We start from the raw sequence: 25,539 nt of genomic DNA, 5'->3' as shown, positions 1-25,539 counted from the left end.
CAAGTGGGTCACTAAGACGCTGGTGATAAAGGCAGCTGCCATCCTCCTAGCGCCGACCTGTGTCCTGTACCCGTGATCTCATCTGACCCTCACCCCCAGCCCTCAGCCCACTGCCCTGGCATCTGCCCCATGGCCGCACCTGCCACCCTCCTCCACCCTGCCCCATGCACTCCTCCCACAGCCCCTCCCATCTCAGACATTCTTCCCACGCCTCAGGCCGAAACCCCCATCTGATCTGTCAGCAAAACCTGTTGACTCTGCTTAAAATAATAGTAATATTGTTGTTGTTGTTGTTGTTATTTTTATTATTATTATTATTTGGAGACAGGGTGTCGCTCTGTTGCCTGGGCTAGAGTGCAGTGGTGCAATCACAGCTCACTGCAAGCTCCGATTCCTGGACTCAAGAGATCCTCCCACTTCAGCCTCCTGCACAGCTGGGACAACAGAAGTGAACTACCACGCTCGGCCTACTCAAAATTTTATCATGTTGGGCCACTTCTCACACCCACACCACCCTCCCTAGCTCAGGCTGCCGTCACCCGGCACCTACAGCCTCCTCCTAACAGTCTCCTGGCTTCCGCCCGTGTCCCCACAGGGCATCTGTATGGGGTCGCCACAGTGGGCCTAAGTCACACCTTCTTCCCCCTCCCCTGCTCAAACCTGCCAGTGGGTTCCACCTCACTCAGTTCCAAAGCCACAGGCCCCCCAAAGGCCTCCATGGCACTATGGCCCCCAGCCCCATCACCTTTCCCCCCTCCCTACTCCACTCCGCCTCCTCCTGGCGCCCTGACACTGCTTCCCTGCTGGCACACTCTCTCCCCAGGAACCTGCATTTCCTGCAGTGGTCCCCTGAAATGTCACCTGTTCAGGAGGACACCCCCGGACCCCTCCCCTCAGCTCTTCTGTCCCCGCTTCACAGCAATCATCTCAGTAGCCGCGCTGTGCATTTATTGCTTGCTGACCGTCTTTCCTCCTCTCTAGAGGGCAAGTTCCACAACAGCAGGGTCTTTATCCATCTGGTTCACTGCCGAATCCAGCGCCCGGAGCAGGGCCTGGCCCGGGAGACGTGCTCAGTGCATGTCTGATGAATAAGTCATTGAGTGGTCCGTTCCTGCAGAACGCACGAAGACCTATTCTTCATCTAGGTATGAGGATACTGACGTTCAGAGAGGGTTAGTGACTGCCCAGACCGCACAGCCGAACGGTGGGGCTGGGATTTGAACTCAGTGCCTCTCCTCTGGGATGTCTCCCTTACTCTTGGCTATTGAAGGCAGTCGGTGGGGACCAGCCCAGGCCCCACGTCAGCCTCCCGCATGTGGAGCTGCCACTGAACGGCGCACCGCCCTGAGGACAAAATACTGCGCAACTTGATTTTCTGCTTTAATTGCTTGGTGGTGATTTACTGCTGGCCGTATATTTTTTTCCCAGCTGACACTTCCCTACATGTATTTCTTTTATCTATCACCACACTTGACAGGAAAGTTGCTGATATTTACTGTTACTGTATGTACCAATATTTCCAACATATATCACCGCCCACTCTAAGGCCACAGCCGTGTCACGGGCACATAACGTTCTGCCCCAGAATGGGCAGCCTTCTGCAGACACAGACGGGGGTCCTATTTGGAGAAGGCCTGACACCAGAGAATCTTAGAGCCTCGGTGACTGGGGACACGGGCCCATGTCACATGCACACAATCACACATAGGCCTCCCCAGCCCACCAGAGCAGCCCCCAGCAAGCTGCTTTTTACTGGGGTTTTAATCTAATGTTTTTAAAGAGTATTCAGTATTATCACGTGCAGATGAATGCTGCTGGAAAAGCTTTAAAACCAGGGACCGAGTCCAAGGTCCTCATTTCACAGAGTAGGAAATGGGGCCCCAGAGGTGAGCAGTGGCTCACCCGAGATCACACAGCTCCATCCAGGCAGGAAGGGGCCAGAGCCCAGCTCTCCCTTTCATTTGGCCTCAAGTCCTCTCCCTCCCTGCTAGGGACAGATTTGCTTCTGAAGACGCAACGGGACATGCAGGACCTGAATCCTTTCTAGAAGAGTCCAGAGCACCAGCTGTGTTTTTGTAAACAAGCATCAAGCATTTCACATGCACCAGGCAACTCCAAGCGGCATCTCATTCACACCACACACCTGCCCTTGCAGGTAGGAATGATCATTCCCTTCTCTCTGACGGCCACAGGCTTGGAGCAGTGAGCTGCCTGGTCCGAGGTCACTCTTCCCGCTCTCCCTCACTTACCCCAGCCCCTCATCTGCCCTTCTCACTACAGGCCAATCAGCCTCTGCCGAGCTGCTGGCTCAGCTGTGACCAAACTCCGCTGTGTGGGAGACGCACCGGGGGTGCTGACTGCCACTTCTGGGCCCAGAACCCACACTTTCCACCCCAGATGGCCCAGTGCAGTGGTGGCATGGACCATACCTACAGAAACCCTGTCACCTATGCTCTTAGACCCCCTGGGCACCTGCAGGTCGCTCATCCATTGTCTGAGTCCCAAAGTTCCTCAAGACTGAGGGCCTCATTCACCAAATGGGGCATGGCAGATCCCCGCAGGCAGCGGAATGGGTGTGCGGGAGAGAGGGCCCCAGGCTGACCTGTCTCCACAGTGCCCACATAGAGCCCAGCAGCCTGTGGCTTCTCCTCAGAGCGGAGCTTCCAGAGACACAAAGGCCTCCGGGGACCAGAGTGACAAACTAGACACTGGCTCTGATGGGACCCGGGTGTGGCCTTGACCAGAAGACCAGCAGGGAATAAGGCTGAGCCAGGTCATCGGCCCTTGAATGCCGAGCCAGGAGGCAACAGGGGCAATGTGACCAGTCAGGTGGCGGGAAGGGACAGACTGGCTGAGGAGGGCAGAAGGGGAAGGACTGCAATTAGAGAAGCTTCCAGTGGTGCAGAGGCCCAAACACAGGGGCCTAAGGCACAGAGGCTGCAGGAATGGCCAGAGAGGGCCTTTTGGAGTGGGGAAACCCCGTGGCTTGACACCTGAATGGCCAGGGTAGGGGTGAGGAGAGGAGGGTGAGGAGAGGAGGCCGAGCTTCAGCAACAGAGGGAAGGTAACTGCCACTGGCTGCTGTGCTGTGGCTGGGCCAAGAGAGGGCTGCCCACAGCGTCCACTCCCACATCACCCAGATCCCACCGGGGACCCCGTTTCCACAGCCCAGGTGCATCCGATCCCCAGACTGATTTGCAGCTACGTGATTCCAAACAGATTCCTCTAAGCCAGAAAGTCCCTGAGATGCGGCTTCCACAGCTGCCAGGAGGCCCTCACCCCAGGCCCCACTCGGGGAGCGTGGCCCAGGCGATTGCAGCTGAACTGCAGGCTCCGGGGAGGGCAGACGATCCTCCCCCGGCTCATCACCTCCTGATTTACGGCCTCGGTCCCTGGGGGAGCTGCGGGGCTAAGTAATTGCTTCTGCCTTGATTACAGGCCGGCACAAATGACTGCAGGCCTGGGCCCACCAGTGTGTTTGAATCTTACAAATGTCCACACGCACAGCCACTATCCGGACTGTCTGATCGTTACCTTAAAAGGTTTAATTTGCTTAGAGATGAAATTAGACTATAAACTATTCAGAAATTATGAAAAGTCACACATCAAAGAGACCCACCCGTGTATTCCTCAAGCATTCTGCTACAGCATAGTGTGTGTGCAGGTGTGTATGCGTGTGCATGTGCATGTGCTCATGTGTGCGTGTGTGCATGTGCTTATGTGTGCACGTGCGTGCATGTGTGTACATACGTGTGCATGTGTGACTGCATGTGTGTACATGCGTGTGCATGTGTCCGTGTGTACGTACGTGTTCATGTGTGACTGTGTGTACATGTGTGTGCATGTGTGCACACGTGTGTGTGCAGGCATAAGCGTGCCTGCATAGCCTGGCAGGTGTGTGGTTATCAGAAATAAGTGGCTCAGCAAAAGTCTGGCTCCACAGGGACTCTATGACCAACCCCAGAACCGAAGCTGCTTCCTCCTGTGGTAATGGGGCATGAGAAAGCTCGAGGCAGCAGAAAGCCACTCAGGCACGAGGTGGCCCCTCCTGCCAGGGCTGGCCCCGCTCTGTGACGCGAGTGCCGAGGCTGTGGTTCCTGCCCACAACTCTGGACCACGCAGGGAGTGACAGCATCCCATGAGGAAAATGCAGCCAGCTCCTCACTGAAGGGTGGTCCTCTGTTCAGTCCCCTGACCACCACGACCACTGACACGGCCTGGCAAGTGACCCCAGGACCCCGGCCTTACCAGCCTGGCCCCAGGCCCTCCTGCTGCCTTCCTTCCTCCTCCCTGTGTGGGGACACCGTCTAGATGACCCTCATGACCTTCCTAAGAGTGGACTCAGTCCTCAGAGTCACTCAGAAATGTTGGTATTTTTATTCATCCGTTAGACATGGGAAAGTGAGGCCTGGTGATATCTATCGCCCCAAGTTCACACCAAGCCTGGACTCCAACCCTGCACCTGCTCTCCATGAAGCCCACTCCGCAGAGAGGTCGAGCCTATTTTTCCCCTATTAGCCGATGCACTGTGGGCAGTTGCCGCCTGCCAGATGAGGAGCAGAGGCCCTGGTCACCAGAGGGACTGGGCCGAGGTCACCTGTGAAGCCCTGTCCACAGCCAGCACAACCACCCTGCAGCCAGGCCAGACGGAAATGCGCTGTTCTGGACTGAGGGGATAATGGGAGCAGTGCCCGGGTTCCAATGACGCTGCCTACCTGCCCTTGGCGGACAGCCCACCCATGGCCCGCAGGCTGGCGGCTGTGGGGAGGGGCACCGCAGGGAACAGAGGCAGCTCTTGGCCTGGCCCGGCAGCCACGCAGCTCTCCTGCAATACAGCAGCCTCCATCCCGCCGCCAGGGGGTCCCAGGGGCACCCATCTCTGCCTGCCTGCCTCATGAGGGCCTCAGGGGCAGGGAGACCCCTGAGAAGCATGGCATTTTAGACAGGAACCTTCTGGAGTGGCAGCACCCACAGAGCACCCGAGAGTCGCCCCACCTGCCCTCTGACAGGCAAATGAAGTATGGAGCCCCAGTGGCTGGGGGTACAGCTCGAAGCCCCCTACAAGCTTGGATTGTCCTTGAAGGCTTGCCCTTGACCTTACAATCGTGTAGGAGGATTGCCCTCGCTTCAGTTCCACAGCTGTGTTTCTTTTCACTCCATAATGGTTTGTTTCTCAAATCTTCGCAGAGCTCCACGTGGCCAGGCTACCCCACCTCTATCTGAGGAGCTCCAGGCAGCTGAGAGCCATCTCCATGGGAAGCTCTCGAGGCTGGTACAGGGGACACCGGGAGAAGCCAGCACAGACCCCGCCCTGAGGGAACTCTGACAGCCTGGCTCTACCGGGCCACGGTCAAGGGGCCACACGGCAGGGCCTGAAACCCGGCAGTGTTTAGAAAGCACCAGCATCCTGCCACAGCCAGTCACACACGTCGCCTTCCGAGCTTGGTGGCTTAGCGTGAGCTGCTCTCCACAGACGAGGGAAAGAGGCTGAGAAAGACGTAGTTACCGGGGCTGGTGAACAGCTAATGAAAGACAGCGCAGGGCTCAACCGCGCTCCTGCTGGGTTCACCAGACCCCTCTGCGGATAAAATCACTCCCTTTGAGAAACGCTCCTGGGTGCCAGGTCTCTTAGGCACTGTGAAGAGGACATGGACGCCCAGAGATGCCAGGAGACTGGGCTGGGAGCCCTCAGCTGGCTGCCGACAGCAGCACTCGAATGCAGCTCCACGGGCAGCGGACCTGGCTGGTCTGTGCTGTGCTCCAGAGGAAAGCAGCCACCTGAGCTCCTTCCAGGACCCGCCTGTGACAGCAAGGGGATCCATAAGCCCCGCTCCCAGACCCCTACTCTCTTCGGGTCCTGGTCCCTATTTTTTTTTTTTTTTTTTTTGAGACAGCCTCACTTTGTTGCCCAGGCTGGAGTGCAATGGCGCGATCTCAGCTCATCGCAACCTCTGCCTCCTGGGTTCAAGCGATTCTCCTGCCTCAGTCTGTTGAGTAGCTGGGACTACAGGCATACGCCACCACGCCTGGCTGATTTTTGTATTTTTAGTAGAGACGGGGTTTCACCATATTGGCCAGGCTGGTCTTGAACTCCTGACCTCATGATCTGCCCACCTTGGCCTCCCAAAGTGCTGGGATTATAGGCATGAGCCACCACACCCGGCCTCCTCGTGTCTTTTTGAGGAGACATGGGAGGGACCCGTGACATGCTGGACACGTGGTCTGGAGAGGACCTGCTTAGCAAATGTGACACGAGGAGTCATGGCCCCACAGCTTGGGATTCAATTTATAACAGGCCTCGGGACACCCTCAGGGGTGGGCTCTCCTGTTGCCTGAAGCCCCTCACTGAACTCAGAACGAATCGCAGCCCCACTGTGCTCAGTCAACTCCGTGCCTTTCTTCTTGGCCTCAGAATGTTATTTTGTTTGGAGAAAGGAGAGCCAAGGACACAAGAAGCAGACACAGCAACCAACAGCAAAAATCTGTCAACGTTACTGAGCAAGACAGAGCTCAACAGCCGCAAAAGAAAAATGCTACAACCCGAGAGTACAACTTCCCCACAATCCTTCTGCCTCATCTGTGTCCACAGCAACATCGCCCTCTGCTGCCAGTTACCAGGATCGCCACATGCCCCGGCAGAAGGCGGGGGACGTCCAGACCTCCGGCCTCCCTCCACTTCTGAGCTTTTACAAGGTACCACCCACCTCCAAGGGGTACTCTCCTCATCGCCGCCTTGATCTGCAGAACTTCACGTAGAGTATGACAGGAGGATGCCCCTGGAGTGGTGCAAAGTGGGCCTCTACCTCGTTATGGGCAAAGAGATTAATGTATTGATCCAGGAATGTAGGACCACAGTGCTAATCGGGGAAGCCATGAGCCCTGCCCCCGCCTCTGAACAGGGCTAGGAGGACGGACCAGAAAAGGACAGTGCTTTTGCTTTTTTTTTCTTCTTCAAAGACCATGGAAAAGGGATTCTCGTAGCTCTCACCAGGTGTCTTACAAACCCCACAGCTAACAGCATCCTGAGGTCTGACGGGCGAATTCAAGCATGTGGCACCTGCTGTCCTTCTCACAAGGTGGCCGCAGATGTGACTTCTATAGCCAGGGTGAGACCAGGGAGGGACTGGGGTTCCAGGGACGGCTTGCCCCCTCCTGCCCTAGCACGTTCTCTGTCCTTGCCGTACCTCACCATGTGCATGCCCCCATATGCCCCCTGAAAGAGATGCCTGGTAACATCTAACGACACAGGATAAGGAACAGGCTGTCCGAGCCCCAGGTGGCCAGCCAGTCCCAAGACCCCTGGGGATGGGAGGTGGAGCCACGCAGATGCTGGACATGCTGCCTCCCTGTCTGTACCTTGGACGGAGGCTGCAGCTGTGCCTGACTGTACCGAACAGCCCTGGTCCCCAAGAGCTTGGTGGGGCTGTGAATCCACCCACTGGGGACTCGGAGCCGCCTGCTCTTCATCTTTGGTCGGCCCTCCAGGGACAATCACTTCAGCTTCAAACTCCCCTCCTCACAGCACCCCGTCACAGAGTCAGTGACCCAAACTCAGCACTGAATCTGTGGCCAGCTCCCCTGTGTTACAGAAAGACCCAGCCCTCAGAGTGGGTCGTTTCATGAAGCAGAGCAGTGCCGGGAACAGGGGACATCACCGTGGTTAAACAATAGGCCTGAGCGTTCGCAAGCAGCCTGGGCCTCCCTCACAAAAGACGCCTCGCAAGATACAGAAGAAACTGGTCACCAAAGCTCGTGGGAATTCACTGGGTAATTTACTTGTTGCGTCAAACCCGGCAATGGCCAATGGGCAAGGCTCAGAGCCAGGGGCTTACACAGGGGACAGAAAAATGTGTAACAGGCCTTTTCCTCAAGCCAACAAGGAAGATAAAGCAGGCACAGGAGAAATGAGCAAACCCAAGCAGCCCTCGCTGGGTCACCTGGGAGAGGGGCGGGACAGGAGGCGATGGCTCCACCAGGCTGGGGCTCCCCCTGCTGCGGAGCTGGACCTCGAGGACCCTGGTGGGTGGACACCATCCCGGGAGGATGAAACAGCCTACGCAGACGGGTAGAGGCGGCAGCCCCCCAAGCATGCCTGGGAATGGGGCACCCTGCTTGCTAGGCGTCAGGTGCCGAGGAAGGCAGCAGGCCAGGACTGGAAGGGAGCATCTCAGGAGGCTCTGATGTGCCCATGCCTCCAGCAGGCTCTGTGGCATATACAGGGCAGGGGCAAGCCCACCTGGAGGGGAGGCTTGCAGACTACAGGGAAGTGACTGGAAGGACCAGCCAGGAGGTTTCTGCTGAGTAAGGTCCCAAAAGGATCCAAAAGAGGGCCAGGGCATGGGGCAGTGGGGAGAGGGGCAGCGGCCCAGGTGAGGAACTGCTCTTACTTTTGGTCTTGGGCTTTTAGCTCGTGGGCCTGTGGCGCTCCGTCCTCAGCACACACTGTGGGAGCTTCTTGGATCCAGGGAGACCCGCTTTCCTGGTCATTACTTCTCCCGAACCCAACGCCACGCCTGCGCTGTCGCCACCTTCCTCTCCACCCTCTCTTTCCAAACTCGGAGCCAGCCACAGGGGGTCCCAAAATCAGACAGGGCCCCCGAGGAAACGCTGGAGGTGCAAGGGGGCCCTCTGGTGATGAAGTCTGGGTCAGTGGTCCCGACAGGCTTTGCTCATACTTCACAGGCTTCCCTGAGGTGCCACGCCGGACCAGCCAGAAACCCTGTGGGTCCTGAGGTCTGACTCAGGGACATCCAGCACCTACCCTGCCCTGAGATGGGCAAGCGGGGGCGTGGCCTCTCAGTCACCCAAAGGTGCAGGCACACACACCCGCGCACACCTCATCACAGAAGCAGGGCAGCTCACCCACCCCAAAACCAGGCCCTGCCACCCTCTTCACACACACATTATATTCATGTGTGCACCGGGTACAAAATACACATGTGTGCGCCAGCACGCGTGCACCGGGTACACAATACACATGTGTGCGCCAGCACGCGTGCACCGGGTACACAATACACATGTGTGCGCCAGCACGCGTGCACCGGGTACACAATACACATGTGTGCGCCAGCACGCGTGCACACACACACACAGTGAAATTCACCCACCCAGGGGCCCCTAACAGTCGCTGTGGTGTCCTTTGCCAGGACTTCACAGAGGGAGGAAAACAGAGGCAAACTCTTGCTGCCCGCCTGAGAAAGGATGTGGCTAGAGGGAGTGGAACTGCAGGAATGCCAGAGAAAAGGACCCAGAGGAGGGTCTGAGGTGGGAAAGCAACAGGAAGACTGTGAGAAAGAAGCGCAGTACACCGAAAGCTCAGCGAGGGCCGGCGGCCTGTCCCTCCACCCGACATCGAGGACTTGCTGGGTGCCCCCATGTCAGCTGCTGCCCCCACCTTCCTGTAATAAACACACATATTCACACTCACACACCACTCACACACGCTCACACACCACTCACACACGCTCACACTAACACTCACACATGCTCACACACCACACACATACACACGCTCACTCACACATACACTCACACATACACTCACACATGCTCATACACCACATGCCACTCACGCTCACACACACCACTCACACCACACACGCTCACACTTTCACACATGCTCACACACCACACTCGCATACACGCTCACACACCACTCGCTCACTCCCACATGCTCACACACACATGCTCATACACCACACGCCACTCACGCTCACACACACCACTCACACCACTCACACACCACTCACACACACATGCTCACACCACACGCTCACACACCACTCGCTCACACCATCACACGTATACTCACACATGCTCAGTCACACCACTCACACATACACCACTCACACGCTCACACATCACACACCGCTCACACATCACACCACTCACACTCACACGTGCTCACACACACACCACTCGCTCACACTCACACACACATGCTCACACACCACACGTCACTCACGCTCACACACACCACTCACACCACTCACACACACATGCTCACACACCACTCGCTCAGTCACATGTACACTCACATGCTCAGTCACACCACTCACGCTCACATACACCACTCACACGCTCACACATCACACACCGCTCACACATCACTCACACAAGTGCTCACATACCACTTGCTCACACTCACACATACACACATGCTCACACCATTCACATGCTCACACACCACACACGCTCACATACACTAACACACCACACTCACACTCAGACTCACACATACACACACATGCTCACACCCACCACACACCACTCACACACGCTCACACATCACTCACACCACACACATGCTCATACACACCACACACTCACACACAATCACACACCACACACACGCTCACACACCACACGCTCACACACCACTCGCTCACACTGTCACATACACTCACACATGCTCACAGTCACACACCACTCACGCTCACACACACCACTCATCACACACCACTCACATGCTCACACATCACACACACCACACACATGCTCACACACCACTTGCACACTGTCACACACACACATGCTCACACCACTCATGCTCACACACCACACGCTCGCGCTCACACCATTCACGCTCACAGACTCACATACACACACACATGCTCACACCCACCACACACCACTCACACATGCTTATACATCACTCACATCACTCACATGCTCATACACCACACACCACTCACACACACACCACTCACACACACCACTCACACGCTCACAATACACTCACATGCTCACACCCCCCACACACACCACTCGCTCACTCTCACACACATGCTCATACACACCACGCTCACACACACCACACACACCACACACATCACACACCACACACATGCTCACACCACACACACGCTCACACTCACACCACTCACTCACTGTCACACATACACTCATGCTCAGTCACACACCACTCACGCTCACACAACCACTCACACATCACACACATCACACACCTCACACACCACTCACACATGCTCACACCACATACACACGCTCACACCACTTGGTAACACTGACACACACACATGCTCACACCATTCACTCACACATGCTCACACACCACACACGCTTATACACATGCTCACACCATTCACGCTCACACATCACTCACACACCACACACATGCTCATACACACCAATCACGCTCACACAGACACACGCTCACACACCACTCACATGCTCATACATCAAACACACACCACACACATGCTCATACACCACACACCACTCACGCTCACACACACCGCTCACACACACCACTCACACTCACACATCACACTCACACACACACATAGGGAGCAGCACACATTTGACCAAAATACAATGACGACAGCGCGCGCATCCTCTGCACACAGCCAGGGAGGCAGCCCCACCCAGTCGTTACCAAGATCTTTAATGTGTTCTTCAACTCACCTTGCACTAAAGAAATATGAGAATCCTCATTCCAATCACCTATTCTCTGTAGTTAAACCTTTGGGAAGATGTGGGAGAAATGGTGTTCTGTATCTGGGACCCATCTCTCTCCCCATTACACCCCCCCAATCCCCATCTCTCGAATACACAGCTTCAGCAGGAGGTACCTCTCTGGGGCTTGGTGATCTGGGCTGGGTGTGTTCAGGCCTCGGTAAGGCTCCCCGGCTGGGCCACCCAGGCTGGTGCGACTGAACACGGGGCTCAGTGTCATTGACCCCTGACCCCACCTCCAGCTCCTGGCTTTGCTTGTTGCCAGCTGGTCCACACTGGCCAAGCCACCAGCATCAGTGCCTTGGGTAACAGATTCTAGGAGAGAGGTCTCAGACTAAATGCCATGGAAAACACATTCCAGGAAGTCGTCTCACCCTGACCCACAGCGCCAACAGCAAGTTTTTGATGGACCCCACCCCAGAATGGAAAATCTCAGTCTTAAGAGCTAACACTCGAGTGTCAGGCGCTGTCCTGAGGACTTGAGGCATACTGACTCATCTAAAGCTAATAGAAACCTCATGAGGTAGGGACTATTGCTATCAGCCCCATTTTACAGATAAACAAACCGAGGTGCAGAGAAGTTAAGTAACTTGCCCAGAAGCACACCACCAATAAGTGGGTTCAAATCCAGGCAGAGTCTGGACTCCTCATCGTCACACGGAACTGCCCTTTCTTCATCGTGTTTCCATAGAAAGCGACGACACTGACTGAGCCGGGCCTCCCTCCGGCCAGAAGCCGCTCTGGCCAGCCTCTAAGGCCCTTGAAGCAGGCTGTGAAACACAGCCACGGAGACGCCTCTAGATGCGACACAAACCTAAAAGCACCTGCTGCGGAAGTTGCGGGACTGTTACGACCCCATGGCCGGAAGCACGACGTATCAGCACAGAAAGAGCAGCTCCTTTGAGGATTTGGAGAATTCCTTTGTCACCACCCTGGAGAAATCTGGCCCAAGGCCTCCGCACCTCACCCCTGCCCCACGCAGAGCTCAAGGCCTAGACGCTGGAGCTCCGGCAGTGACGGGCCAGTGATCAGAAGGGCGACGTCAGCAAGGGCATGCTCTCGGCTCCAGGATTTACCTGCCCCTCCCAGAGCGGACTCTCCTCCCTCCCTGGCCTACCCCATTGCAAACCTCCCCCTCGCTGCATGGAGACAGGCAGAGACAGGCCAGGGCCACGAGAGGGACCGCGCTGACTTACTTGAAGAAGTCCTCCTTGCAGTAGACGCTCCCGGCCCTGGAGAAGCACCTGTCCGCCAGCTGCATCTGGCAGTCTGCACACTTGAGGCAGGAGCTGTGCCAGTGTCTGTCCAGGACCTTCAGGATGAACTTGTCCAGGATGTGCTGGTTGCAGCCAGCGCACTGGGGGATCTCTGTGAGGAAGAGGAGAGAGAGGCACTGTGAGCCTTCCACATAGCCCTGCTAATAGGCCAGGCCCTGGGCGGGCGCCTTCCCATTCTACAGGTGGTGGAAACAGACAGGGCCCAAAGCGCAGGGCTGTGGCATAGAGTTCCGCGGGTTATACGTTGCACACAAAGGCGTGTGGTCAAGGGACAAAGGAGGACTAAAAGCTAACCCTTGCTTTGCTGGCCAGGCTGTGTATTCAGGCTTAGGGTGACTGGTCCAGAGGAGTCACCTACTTCTAAGGGCACCACGAGGCTAGTGGCAGCGGCTAACCCATTCACGCTGCTGCAGTCACACGGCCAGCAGGCCAGGAAGCCTCAGCAACCACCACCTCTGTTTCCACGGCATTTTCATGAGTGATTGGAAGCTCTGCTAAAAACACCAGTCCCCAAAGTCACACCTGCACTGGAAGGCCATCTGGCCTGAAAAGCAAATGATAAAGACGGTGTGGGGGAGGGGTGGGCAGCGATCGAGGTCCAGGCCTGAGGGTGCTCTTGCAGAGAAAATCTCAATATTTTAATGAACTGCAACCAATACCATAGATTGGCTGGATCAATACCTCATCCTAATGTGCCTTCCTGCGCTGCAGACAGGAAAGCTAGAAACTGCTTTTCCAGATGCCCTAGTGGCCCAGGTTCTGAAGATGATTGAGTCTTCCAATCAAACGGGCTTGGGAGGGACTTGAATTCAGAACTGAGCTAAATATCAGGACAGCTGAGAGGCAGGCTTGCATCGTGCCGGTGTGGGTATGCAGAGGCGATGAAGTGTTGCACTGTCCTGATCGGTCACAGCGGAGGCAATGAAATTCTGGGGGCTGACAGTTATCCCGGAAGCTCTACCCAGCTGGTTCCACTGAGTTGAAAGCCACCTGTCACCTGATAATTAATCGCTTTTCGCTTAAATAGTGAAACTGGATTCTGTTGTCTGCAATGAAATCCTAACCACTGCCTCATCCGGTTCCTGTCCTGGATGACTTCCTATCTGAGGTCTGTTTCTCTGCCATCCCACCTTTCCAAGCGATTGCTTGGGCATCTGACAGTATTTTGAGTCACTGACTGTTTCAAAATCTACAAAATGGTCAGGTCTTCACAGTTGAATAAACAAACAGTGCTAAGATCTCAAGCCATTATCCCCCTGTGCTTTTCTTTTTTTCTTTTTTTTTTTTTTTTTTTGAGACGGAGTTTCGCTCTTGATACCCAGGCTGGAGCGCAATGGCGCGATCTCGGCTCACCGCAATCTCCGCCTCCTGGGTTCAGGCAATTCTCCTGCCTCAGCCTCCTGAGTAGCTGGGATTACAGGCACGCGCCACCGTGCCCAGCTAATTTTTTGTATTAGTAGAGACGGGGTTTCACCATGTTGACCAGGATGGTCTCGATCTCTTGACCTCGTGATCCACCCGCCTCGGCCTCCCAAAGTGCTGGGATTACAGGCTTGAGCCACCACGCCCGGCCCCCCCTGTGCTTTTCAAAAAAAGACGGTAACAAATCGACAAGTATTAAGAAGGAAAAGATAAAAGTGTAACCATCCGGCCTCCCAGAGGATCCTCCCCATACAGCACTCGCGAGGCTGGCAACCCCAGGGTTTCCCACGCCTATTATAGAAGACACCTTTGCGTGGTCGGGCACGGTGGCTCACGCCTGTAATCCCAGCATTTTGGGAGGCCGAGGTGGGTGGATCACCTGAGGTCAGGAGTTCAAGACCAGCCTGGCCATCATGGTGAAACCCCAATCTTGGGAAAAAAAAAAAAAAAAAAAAAAAAGAAGACACCTTTGCTAGTTGTTTTTCTAAACACTCACTGCCTAGCACGGTGCCTGGCACACAAGGGTAACACCACAGATGTTTATCACTAAATAATAAATTGATCAAATCCTGTCTGAGAAGCTCACCTGGAAACAGTTTTTCACTACTTTCTCCTGTACACTCCAAAATGTCAACAGCAGTAAAACCAAATCATTCAAGAATCATACATGTTTGTTTTTGTTTTTGAGATGGAGTCTCGCTCTGTTGCCCAGGCTGGAGTGCAATGGCACAATCTTGGCTCACTGCAACCTCCGCCTCCCAGGTTCAAGCCATTCTCCTGCCTCAGCCTCCTGAGTAGCTGGGATTACAGCCACGCGCCACCACACCTGGCTAACTTTTGTATTTTTAGTAGAGACGGGATTTCCCATGTTGGCCAGGCTGGTCTCAAACTCCTGACTTCAGATGATCTGCCCTCCTCAGCCTCCCAAAGTGCTGGGATTACAGGCATGAGCCACCACACCCAGCTTCATACATGTTTTTGATTCATCTCATGTATGTCGGTTGTGATATAAAAGTGTTAACAGGGGCCGGGCGCGGTGGCTCACGCCTGTAATCCCAGCACTCTGGGAGGCCGAGGCGGGTGGATCACGAGGTCAAGAGATCGAGACCATCCTGGTCAACATGGTGAAACTCCGTCTCTACTAAAAATACAAAAAATTAGCTGGGCATGGTGACGCATGCCTGTAATCCCAGCTACTCAGGAGGCTGAGGCAGGAGAATCGCCTGAACCCAGGAGGCGGAGGTTGCGGTGAGCCGAGATCGCGCCATTGCACTCCAGCCTGGGTAACAAGAGGGAAACTCCGTCTCCAAAAAAATAAATAAATAAAAAATAAAAGTGTTAACAAAGGAATTAGCCTCAATGTACTAAGAACAATTTTAAACATATTTTTAAGACATTTGTACTTAAAACCTCTAAATAGGCTATTGGGACAAATCACTAAATGCCATCACTAGCCCTGAACACAGAAGTGCCAACCTTGGGCCCAGTTAAACCCCAGCCCCAGCCTATTCCCTTCATGGCCCCAGCACCACCAGTATTTGTGTGGAAGTCAGACTTGGTATACATGCCTTACCTGGTGACCCCTTTCTCAAACCAAAATGCCCATGAAAACGATCAGGTGTCCCACCTGCTAATCGTCCCAGTACATATAGGATTCTTTTTCTTCCTGTCTCCAGTTTTCCTCCTTGAGAAATACATTGTCCAGGAGGAAGGGAGACCCAACCAGGAAGCCCTCCCAGCTCAGGGAAGCGAGTTAAGGACAAAGGGCGGGCAGAGCCAGCAGGAATGTGTGAACAAGGCCTGCCATGTGCCACAGGGCAGCACCATGTGCCCACAGAGCCCAATAGTGGGGCACAGCCATGGCGGGAGGCTGCTAGGCACAGCCATTCAGGGCCCTATGCCCCATGGCACAGCTGCACCTTGGCCCTGGCAGTCAGGTCAGGGGCTTCTTTGTGTGAGGAGGATTTCCAGGAGCTAGACCCCAGCCCTGGGGTCAGGTGGGGGGGCATTAACCCTTTGAGAACCCAGATGAAGCACCATCCTCGCTGGCCCTGGGCATGCAGGCCGGGAGCTAGCCCAGCTCCCCGCACCTCCCTCGGCCCCTGGGCGAGAGGGGCCGCCGATTCCCACCTAATTGTTGTTTGCCCTGCCCCCGAGGAGAGATTTGGCTATATTTCTCCTCCCAGTCACAAATGCATGGGATGAGGGTGAGGATATATGCCCATAAAATTTATTTCGAGCAGGATATCTAGTGGGAGCCTAATCTGATGAGTATTCAGGAGAGAATACATTAGGGCTAATGTATGCAGGGAACAGTGGGCAGGGGAGTTTCAGAGGCTTGTAAGCAGAGACAGCATCACGATGAGGAACAGCACTAAAAGCAGACAGACAGGCAGCTTCAGCCTCGAGCTTCGAGGAGGGGATCGACGCTGGCTCAGTCTGGGCTGCCAAAACTTGAGGTCCTCACAGAAGGGCCCTGGGATCAAACCACGGCCCTCTGGCTTGGCAAAAACGGAAGGGGCCTACCAAGGGTGCCCTTTAAGTTAAAAATTAAAACACTTTTCTATTCCACTGTAGATTTTGACAGGGGGATTAAACAAAGATAATTTGGAAATGCTTTAAAAGATCCCCAATCTACCAATCACAGTAGTACAGCCAGACATCAGAAGACTGTTATGAGCCACGTGAGGGCTTGAGTGTGTATTATTACCTCAGTGAACTGCTCTGAGGAAGGAATTATCATCCCATTTTACAGATGAGGTAACTGAGCCTTTGCGAGATCAGGTGATGTGCCCAAGGCCCCACAGTCGAGGAGCCAGAATTTCAACCAATGGCCTGCACTGCTGCTTTCCTGAAGATGGACTAACCCAGTCGGAGAGCTCAAGGGGCCTGAGCCACCCCCTTACTTGGCTTGAGCCTGTCATTTTTTAGATAGGAAATGGTGGCAGAGTCTCAACATGATCCCATGTACAGTAACAAGAGACTACAAGACCACTGGCCTCTTGAGCTCCCTAACAACTGGGCAAATGGAAATGTTTGAGGCACAGACTGAGATGACACAGGCATTTAGTGTGCATGTGTCATATGGGATGGACACCTCATGTCCAGGGTAGGGCGGGAAGCGGCAGCCTCTGTCCGCGATCTCCTCCCCCAGCTACAAGGCACCTGCTTGCTGATGGCATCTGTCAAGTTCAGACCCATCCCTGCTGTGAGGATGCAGAGACTTGTGAATTGAGACCCCACACTCCAGGCAACATGGCCCCCATATAATTACACAGATTAGTAAAAAACATAAACTGTGGAAATTTTTCAAAAAGCAACAGCATAAGCCTTTCAATTAAACCTATAATAATTTAATTTTTACAGTTTAGAAAGACAGGACAGGACAGAGTTTATCTAGGTTTCCTACCAGAAATAAAGTTCTGGTGCGTGAACTGGACCTCCTCGCCCTGAGGGAGGAGGCATCAAGGAAGACTGCCTTGGCCTCCTCTTGCAGGGGAGAGGAGGGGAGTACTCCTCACCTGCCCTCCCCTTACAGAGGTTCAGTGGCTCACGTCTGTAATCCTGGCACTTTGGGAGGCTGAGGTGGGTGGATCATTTGAGGCCAGGGGTTCAAGACAAGCCTGGCCAACATGCTGAAACCCCATCTCTACCCCCCCCCCCAAAAAAAAGAGCCAGGCATGGAAGTGCACCCCTGTGATCCCAGCTACCTGGGAGGCTGAGGCACAAGAATCGCTTGAACCCAGGGGGCAGAGGTTGCAGTGAGCCCAGATTGCACCCCTGCACTCCAGACTGGGCGACAGAGCAAGACCCTTTCCCTCAAAAAAAAAAAAAGAAAGAAAAGTTATAACCAAAATTTCCAAGGGCTAAGACAATTTCCAAATCCCCAATAAGCTCAATACATTTCATGCAGTATTTAGTGTCTCAAATTCCACTTTAAAAATGGAATTTAAGCCAATACTTGGAGTCACTAAAGACAAAATTTGATCTATTCATATAAACTCAGTTCCCAATATGAGGAGTCATTTCACATAAAATCAAAGTTCTTATCTACCCATAAGTTTTTGTGACGATGCTCTCTGCTGGGGCTTTGCAGAAGGTCAAGAAACAAAAAGTAATGTTCCTGGAACAGCCAAAGAACCCTTGGAAATGCTGGACCACATAGAACAGTCCACTCCCCATCCGCAAGGCCCATCCATCAGAGCACTCCCAGTCATGCAGGGTGACATAGTCAAGGCACGAACCTAAGCCCACATGTACCTGCATGAACACATACAGACATCATGCACTCACATACACACTCAGTATACGTGCAGATACATATACACACCCACCCCATACGTATATACACAGACATGCATATAACACAGACATGTACATACACATACAGAGAAACAATCCCAAGATACACCTTGAGACATACGTTCCTACATATACAAAGGCACATTCATGTACCAGTCACTTATACATACAAATGCACATGCATATTCACATATACTCAAAGACACATACTCACATGTACACACAAACACACATCCTCATACATGGGATGTGGCATTGCCACTCTGGAAAAAAAGCCAATTCTGAAATGAAGCTCTGTCTACGGAAAGGAAGGCTTAGCTGAATGAGGGAGCTGTCCAACCCTGAAGCAGTGGGGAGAGTGGGGAATGAGTGAACTGGAAAAGCAGAGGGAAGTAGAAACATTGTTTCAAATACTTTTTTAGAGAGGGTTCAAAATACTGGGAGATCAGCCTGGGCAACACAGTGAGACCCTGTCTCTACCAAAATAATAAAAAATAAATAAATAAAAGAATCTCCAGGCATGGTAGGGTATACCTGTAGTCCCAGCTACTCGGAAGACCAAGGCAGGAGGATGGCCCGATTACACCACTGCACTCCAGTCTGGGCAACAGAGAAAGACTATCTCGAAAACAAACAAAAACAAAAACAAAAAACCATAAAAAATAAATAAATAAAAATATGTTGGGAGACTTTGAAAGTTTTCAGTTCTGGGCAGAGTTTAGATCTCCAAATCTTCCAAATGGCCAATAAATTCCAGATCTAGTCAGACCTGAGCTCAGATCCTAACTCCACCCTGTATGTGATCTTGGGCAAATTACTTAACTTCTCTGAGCCTTGATTTTCATATCCATAAAATGGAAATAATCATAGCACCCTTTTGGGGTAGCTGTGTTATTTATAGTCGAATCAGGTAATACATGCACAACACCCAGCCCCCTTAGTACCAGCGTCCAAGGTCAGCCGTTCGCTCGCTCCTTCACTGCCTCACAGCCAGTTGCCAACAAGATGCATGTCTGTATTTAAAGCATATCAAAATTACTTCATGCTTCACTATTTCCCAATATACTTTTTCCCTCCGTCAACCCCCTCCTAAACGCTCAGAACTCTCCTCCACTCTCTTAATTCTAAAGCATTCAGAAGACACACGCTCTTTTCTAATCAGCATAATCCTGGAGTATAAACAGCAGACAATGCAGTATTACAAGGGCTCAGTCTTTCTGGAATAAAGAAATCTGGCAGACTCTTTCCTCTGCAGAATGAGGACAAATTTGCCAGACCTTGATCTCCCCCAACATGCGGATGGTAAAAATTAGGAGGTTGACGCCACAACTGCCTGATCTTACTTCACTGTTGCTGTAATGTACCCAGGTGAGGGTAGATTGGGTTCAAATTAACGTCTGGGGCTTCTAGCATTTTTTCTTAGAGACATCTAAACACCCAAAGGAAAAGAGACTATTTCTTACTTGATAAGAAATGGCTACAGACCCTTCCCCAGTAGCCAGAATCTACTTCTTCATCGAGGAACCTTTTAAAACTCACAATATGATGGCCAGCCCTCAAACCGCCTGACACGTCGTGGTAGGGGCACACCGGGCTTATTTTTAGAGTGGCCCATCAGAAACTGGATTCCATTTTTAAATCCCCAAATTCCTCCATTAGTGGTTTCTGAAAGCTGGGAAGTGGAACAGATCAAAAGGTCTGATGTGATCTGTGGCAGACCAAGCTGCCCACGCCCCTCTGGTGAGGATAATAAATACCGTGCATCTGTATTCCCCACTCACGTTTCCTTCATTTCCAAGAAACTGCTCTCAAGGAACCAGGGGCCACCATGAAACATTTCATGGAGGGTTTGTGTTTGTTTGATCGATTTTAATTATTTGAAAAATTGTGTTTTCTATCCCCTTGGTCACGGAAGATCAAAAGGGCAAAGGAAAAAAATTTCCACTAAAGAGACTAAAGTGAGAGCCAACATATCTGACAATGACATCTTAAATGTATCTTAACAAAAAGGCATCCTTCTGGGGAAAGGAGTCAGAATTTCAGATATTTCCATTGGAATCATAATGCTATGCACTAAGTATTGTTAAGAAACTAAGTTACCTTGTACTGATAGGTAATGTGTAGTCCAGGCATGGTGGCTCACACCTGTAATCCCAGCACTTTGGGAGGCCGAGATGGGAGGATCACTTGAACCCAGAAGTTCAAGACCAGTCTGAGCAACATAGTGAGACCTTATCTCTATTATAATAGTTTTAAAAGGCAATGTTTATTTAACTATGCTCTGAGACCAGATTAATATTTTGTAAAATTTGTGCTTTGATGTGCCACCTTGCCTCCTGTGAGGCTTTTGCTTTTTAACTCCCTTTGGGATGAAGTGTTATTTTTGTTTCATGCTTTGACTTGACCGCCTAATGCTCAGGACACGGTTTTTCTTGCTCCTTTCAAGAAAAGGAGTTGGGTCCATGGGAGTCTCTTCCAGGGCTTCCGGTTTGCACACCCCACAACATTCCCGCTCCGGTGAACATCCTCTTGGGACAGCCACCTGCGCTCCGGGGCCGGGGGGGCTCTGTCTGTGAAGTGGGAGCTGTGCTCCCAGTCTCTGAGTCCCTTAAGATCACGAGCACTCCGAACTTGGTCAAGTACTTTCACATTGGCACGCTCACTCCCTCCTCCCAGACATCTTGTGAAGCAGACATTGTCTTCGTTTAAAAGGTTCTGAGAATAAGGGTGCACAGCTGGGGGCCGAATTAGGACTAAACCTTTTTCCCTGGGTCTGATGGCTTCCACCTGTGCTCAACCAAAGCCCTCTCCATCTGGGATCCCAAAACCTTTTTGCTGGTGATTTCCCTACAGAAGTAAGTAGTTTTTTGAGCTCTGTCTCAGATAACATTTGGCCACTATACATTTCCAAAAACATTTACTTGTATTTATTTGTTAAGTTTCTTTACTGACTACTAACTGAAAGCAGACAGCAAATGGGGCTTTAAGGAATCACATATGCAGTTGAAAAATTATGCAAATGTTTTTCTTGAAATTTTCCATTCCTTTCTCACAGGTAAGGAAGAGGAAACAACAGTCACATTGCGGACATTGCTGGTCTGTTGCCTCAGGTTCCCTGAGAAAGAAGGAAGATGGTTTTCTAAAGGCAGCCTTGGGAAATACTGTCAGTGGGGGGAAGGGAGTTCATTTATTTAGTCTGGGAATGACTGATTCTAAAATACGTCAACAAGGTGAAACCACAGGACAGTCCAAGTTATGGCACGCCTGCCTAAACACACACCTGAGTTCTGAAATATGCAAGTCAAAGATTTATAACGGAGATATAGCTAAATTAAAATTAAGAGATTACTGGATAAATATTTCAAAAATAAACTTTCCAATTCAAAGTAGCCACCATCACGGCTGACGATAAAATCCTGTTTTCTGCTCTAACTCCCCTTTTAAATCACCTGCTAATTGTGACCAAAGGAACCAAGGCCTGAGGCCCACGACTCAGTTTTCCATGACAAATCTTGTGTGCAACCCCTCACCAACCCTGGCTCTTTGTCATTAAAGAATATTCATTTTTTGTTGAACAATTTATAGTTCCTGTTTTGATATTTTCACTTATTCTAAATCAGCGTATCTTGAAGAGATAACATAATTTTCCAAATGTTTTTTAAAAATTCCTAAGGGATTTTCACAACCTAGTAATAATATTCTCATAAACACAGCTAAAGCACAAAATTCCAACATTACTTCTTTAAAACATAAAGAGAAAAGGCACATTGAGCATCAAGGTATTTTATGATGGTGACAGCAGCATTAAACAGAGAGAGCCGGGCCAGCTACAAAAATATTGGAAAAATTCTAATTTTAAAAACTGGCATCGCATTTAAGGTAAATCATGGTCTCTATCATATCCACTGGCACGTTTTAAAATTCGTCAATGTACTCAAGTCTGTTTATCTGATTTCTTGGTTTTTGTTTGTCTTGGCAAATGACTAGCAACTAGAAAAAAAGTCAGAAAATCCTTCTCACATCACAAACGATCACACCGAAAGCCGCCCTTTCCCTCCGCTTGCTTTCTGGAATTCTTCCTACAGTTAGTTAGTTTTATTTGGTGGTGTGGGGGTGCCTTTGAAAATCTCCTTTGTTCTTTTTCGGCCTAGACAGTCAAAAATAGTGACCTCTTCAATAAAAGAGCAAATAAAAAGTAAACTGGAGATAATTTCGATTTTATCATTTTAAGGCTGCAATTTGGGTAATATTTTAACAGAAGGAGTCCACTAACACATGAAACACACAATGTCAATATGTATTTGCAGGGATAAGATTATCTTCTAGGTGATATATTGTCATATAATTCATATTCTTCAGTAGGATAGCAAATGTCCTCAGTAATTGCAAATAAAACAGAAAATTGCATTAGACAAGTCCATGTTCGTATATGGAAATGTTGTAGACATATCTATTTCCACTCATTTTCACATCTAATCACTGCTGCATCTCTACAGTGTATTTTTCTAATGTCTCACTCTGTAACAATATTCCATATGTTTGGCACTCTTTCCCTCATAACAAGAAACTTTCAATTAATTTGGCTGCAAGCTTTGTCTCTATTAAGCTATTCCCAGAACCAATCCCTTAACCCCCTAACATTATAATCAAAGCAAATTATACTTTAAAGACATTTGGGGGTGAGGTACTGCAATAAAACATCTGTGGCTAGACCCAGACTGACAGAGGGAAAGGGGTGGGAGATCTGAGAAAAGAAATCCACCAAAATTACAGCAGGAGGCAGGACTCGCCTCCCAACTCGACTTTCCAGTCAGCCACTCATACAGTTAACCCCTAAGTACATTTTCCAAGAGTGAGTCCAATTCATTTTCACCAATGAAACCCAACCTGTCCACCTACCCCCAAGAGCAGTGCCTCAAAATGGTTGATTTCTGCTCCGCTTTGATCAGGGATCCTGTAAAACTGAGGACTAAATAAGGGAAAACCTCACAGTGGCATCTCATTTTAGTTGATTTCTTCTACCACAGACAATAAGAGCCCAGCTCCAGGGCAGCTTCTCGCCTATACACAGCACCTGTGCTTCCCACCCAGGGCGCCTAGAAAGAGAGATGGATCCACCACTGTGCAGCCCGTAGGACCCACGACCCCCCAGTAAAACCCCTGTGTCATGAATTCCTGCACAATCCCTTGTTTCTACCTGCAAATATTTTGCAAAGGAAGGACGAGACAGACAGAAGAAGTGGGGTGAGGGGGAAGAGGGGGTGGAGGAGGAGGGAGGGAGAAAGAGAGAAATTCAAGCCCCCAGACCGCGATGGAATTTTACTAAAAGCATTGGACCCTATTCGCCCACATCTCTTAGGGGCTTGTTAACACTCATTCCAGGAAGGGAGAAAGGCAAAACACTGCTACAAAGTAAACCCCCTCAAGGGCACCCCAGCCCGCCCTCTCCAAGTCCAGCCGTCTATGCAGTAATGTATTTGGTGCTGCAACAGCAAACTGCTGCTTCAGTCTGTCTCCAACCTTGGGTTTCTCAAAGTGGGTAATACTCCTTTTGTCCTCTCTTCAGCTAAACTAGTTCCCAGTGCCTATTCGTTCCAAAGCTTCTCAGCTCTATTCCAGAAAAATTTCCCCAATTGAAAGAAGAGGCACAAGGTCCCTTCATCCAGTTCTGCCCACCCTCCCCCATCCACAAGTCTTCCATAGGAAGAGGACACAAGTTTCCCGGCCAGAGAAATCCACCAAATACCTACCATTCCTGCCCAAAACAAGAGGCTCAAAGCAGACTTCACAAAAAGGCAATAGAAATTACGGTTAATTCCTGTTAACTAATTTTCCATCCCTGCAGCACTGCAAGCCCCAGCCTCCTTCCCCCGGCTCCTCCCTCTCCTCCCAGCACTGGGGTCTCTGGCTTCAGTCTGCTAATGCAAGTGCTAAGTAATCACTAATTGACTGTAACACAGAGTGAGAGGGCATTAAAATCCGAGACAACTGGGAAGTTAGGACAATGCAAATATTTAGGACTCGAGGCTGTCTACACCTGGCCAGCGGGGTCATCGGGTCACTGTTCAAAATACAAGATGCCCCTGTGGCCCGAGTTTTTGTCTACTCAATGGAAAGAAATTGCTTTGCCGGTTTCCTGGCTCTCCCACCCCCACCCCACCTCTAGGAGTCTGTAAAAATGGATCCTGGTATTTGCAGACCTGCAGGCGGTCTCCAAGACGTCTCGAGGGCTCGCGCAGCCCTAATCCTCACAGCATTTAGTCTACATTCTTGCCTTAACCCCTCTTTGTTTTTGGCGTGTCAAGGGGCAGGTGCAGCTACACCTAGCTTCGGTCATCCTTCCTTCGACTTCCTGCCACTCCCGGTTTTATCCCTCCACGACTTTTCTAGTAACTCATTTCCTTCATTAGTTTCACCCTTCAGATCCCTTTAAAAGACACATTGGTCCCGCCCTCTAATAATAATAATAATAATAATAATAATAATAAAGGGCCTATCCTGCACAAAGCCAACCACCTGAGACACAGGGATGTGCCTGGTCCCAGTCCAGCCGCGGCCTCTCGTGCGGTGGGTGCATCCGGTGGCCCGCACCACCTCGCCTTCCCCGGCGACTCACAGTGCCACCAACTCCCTCCCCTGGTCGATTTTAATTGACATCTTCGGCCGCCTAGGTAGAGACTCTGTCTCGTGAGCCTGACACGTTTCCAGCGCTCGTCAAGGTCCGCTAAGCTGGGGAACCGAGCGGGGAGCCGAGGCTCGAACACCCGCAGAACGCGCGGGCCCGGCAGACCCGCCGGCGGCCTCCCGGCTCGCAGGAGGAGGAACCCCTTCAAAAATGGGAACATCGCTCTCCCAGGGTTAAACAGTCACAGAAGACTCAAGCCGCCGGGATTGGGGTTTAATTTTGTTCTTGCAAGGGCTTGGAACAAAATGGGCCTGGAGAGGGAGAGAGGTTTCCACCGGCCTCCTCTTAATGGGCGCACTGGGCGCACCGTCCGCACTCGCGCGCGTCGCGCCCATCCTTGCGGGAAAAGTCCCTGCCACCACTCTAAAGGGCGGC

The 25,539-nt window shown here is 51.6% G+C and overlaps 1 protein-coding gene across 1 annotated transcript in view; it reads right to left on the bottom strand.

Moving 5' to 3' along the window:
* LHX4 (LIM homeobox 4) overlaps positions 1 to 25,324 on the bottom strand; it is a 39,868-nt gene extending 14,544 nt beyond the window's left edge. The window contains exons 1-3 of the mRNA XM_064370808.1: positions 25,096 to 25,324; positions 24,230 to 24,262; positions 12,675 to 12,846 (exon numbers count right to left, since the gene is read on the bottom strand). Of these exons, the coding sequence (XP_064226878.1) occupies positions 12,675 to 12,846; positions 24,230 to 24,262; positions 25,096 to 25,324 (434 nt within the window). The remainder of the gene's footprint in view (positions 1 to 12,674; positions 12,847 to 24,229; positions 24,263 to 25,095) is intronic.
* Positions 25,325 to 25,539: the final 215 nt, after the last annotated feature.

This window comes from Aotus nancymaae, unplaced genomic scaffold (genome assembly GCF_030222135.1).
Source record: "Aotus nancymaae isolate 86718 unplaced genomic scaffold, 86718_ANA_hifiasm-v0.15.2.pri h1tg000108l, whole genome shotgun sequence".
Taxonomy (NCBI): Eukaryota; Metazoa; Chordata; class Mammalia; order Primates; family Aotidae; genus Aotus; species Aotus nancymaae.
The sequence above is the reverse complement of the archived record's forward strand: the minus strand, read 5'-3'. Positions and strand labels throughout refer to the sequence as shown.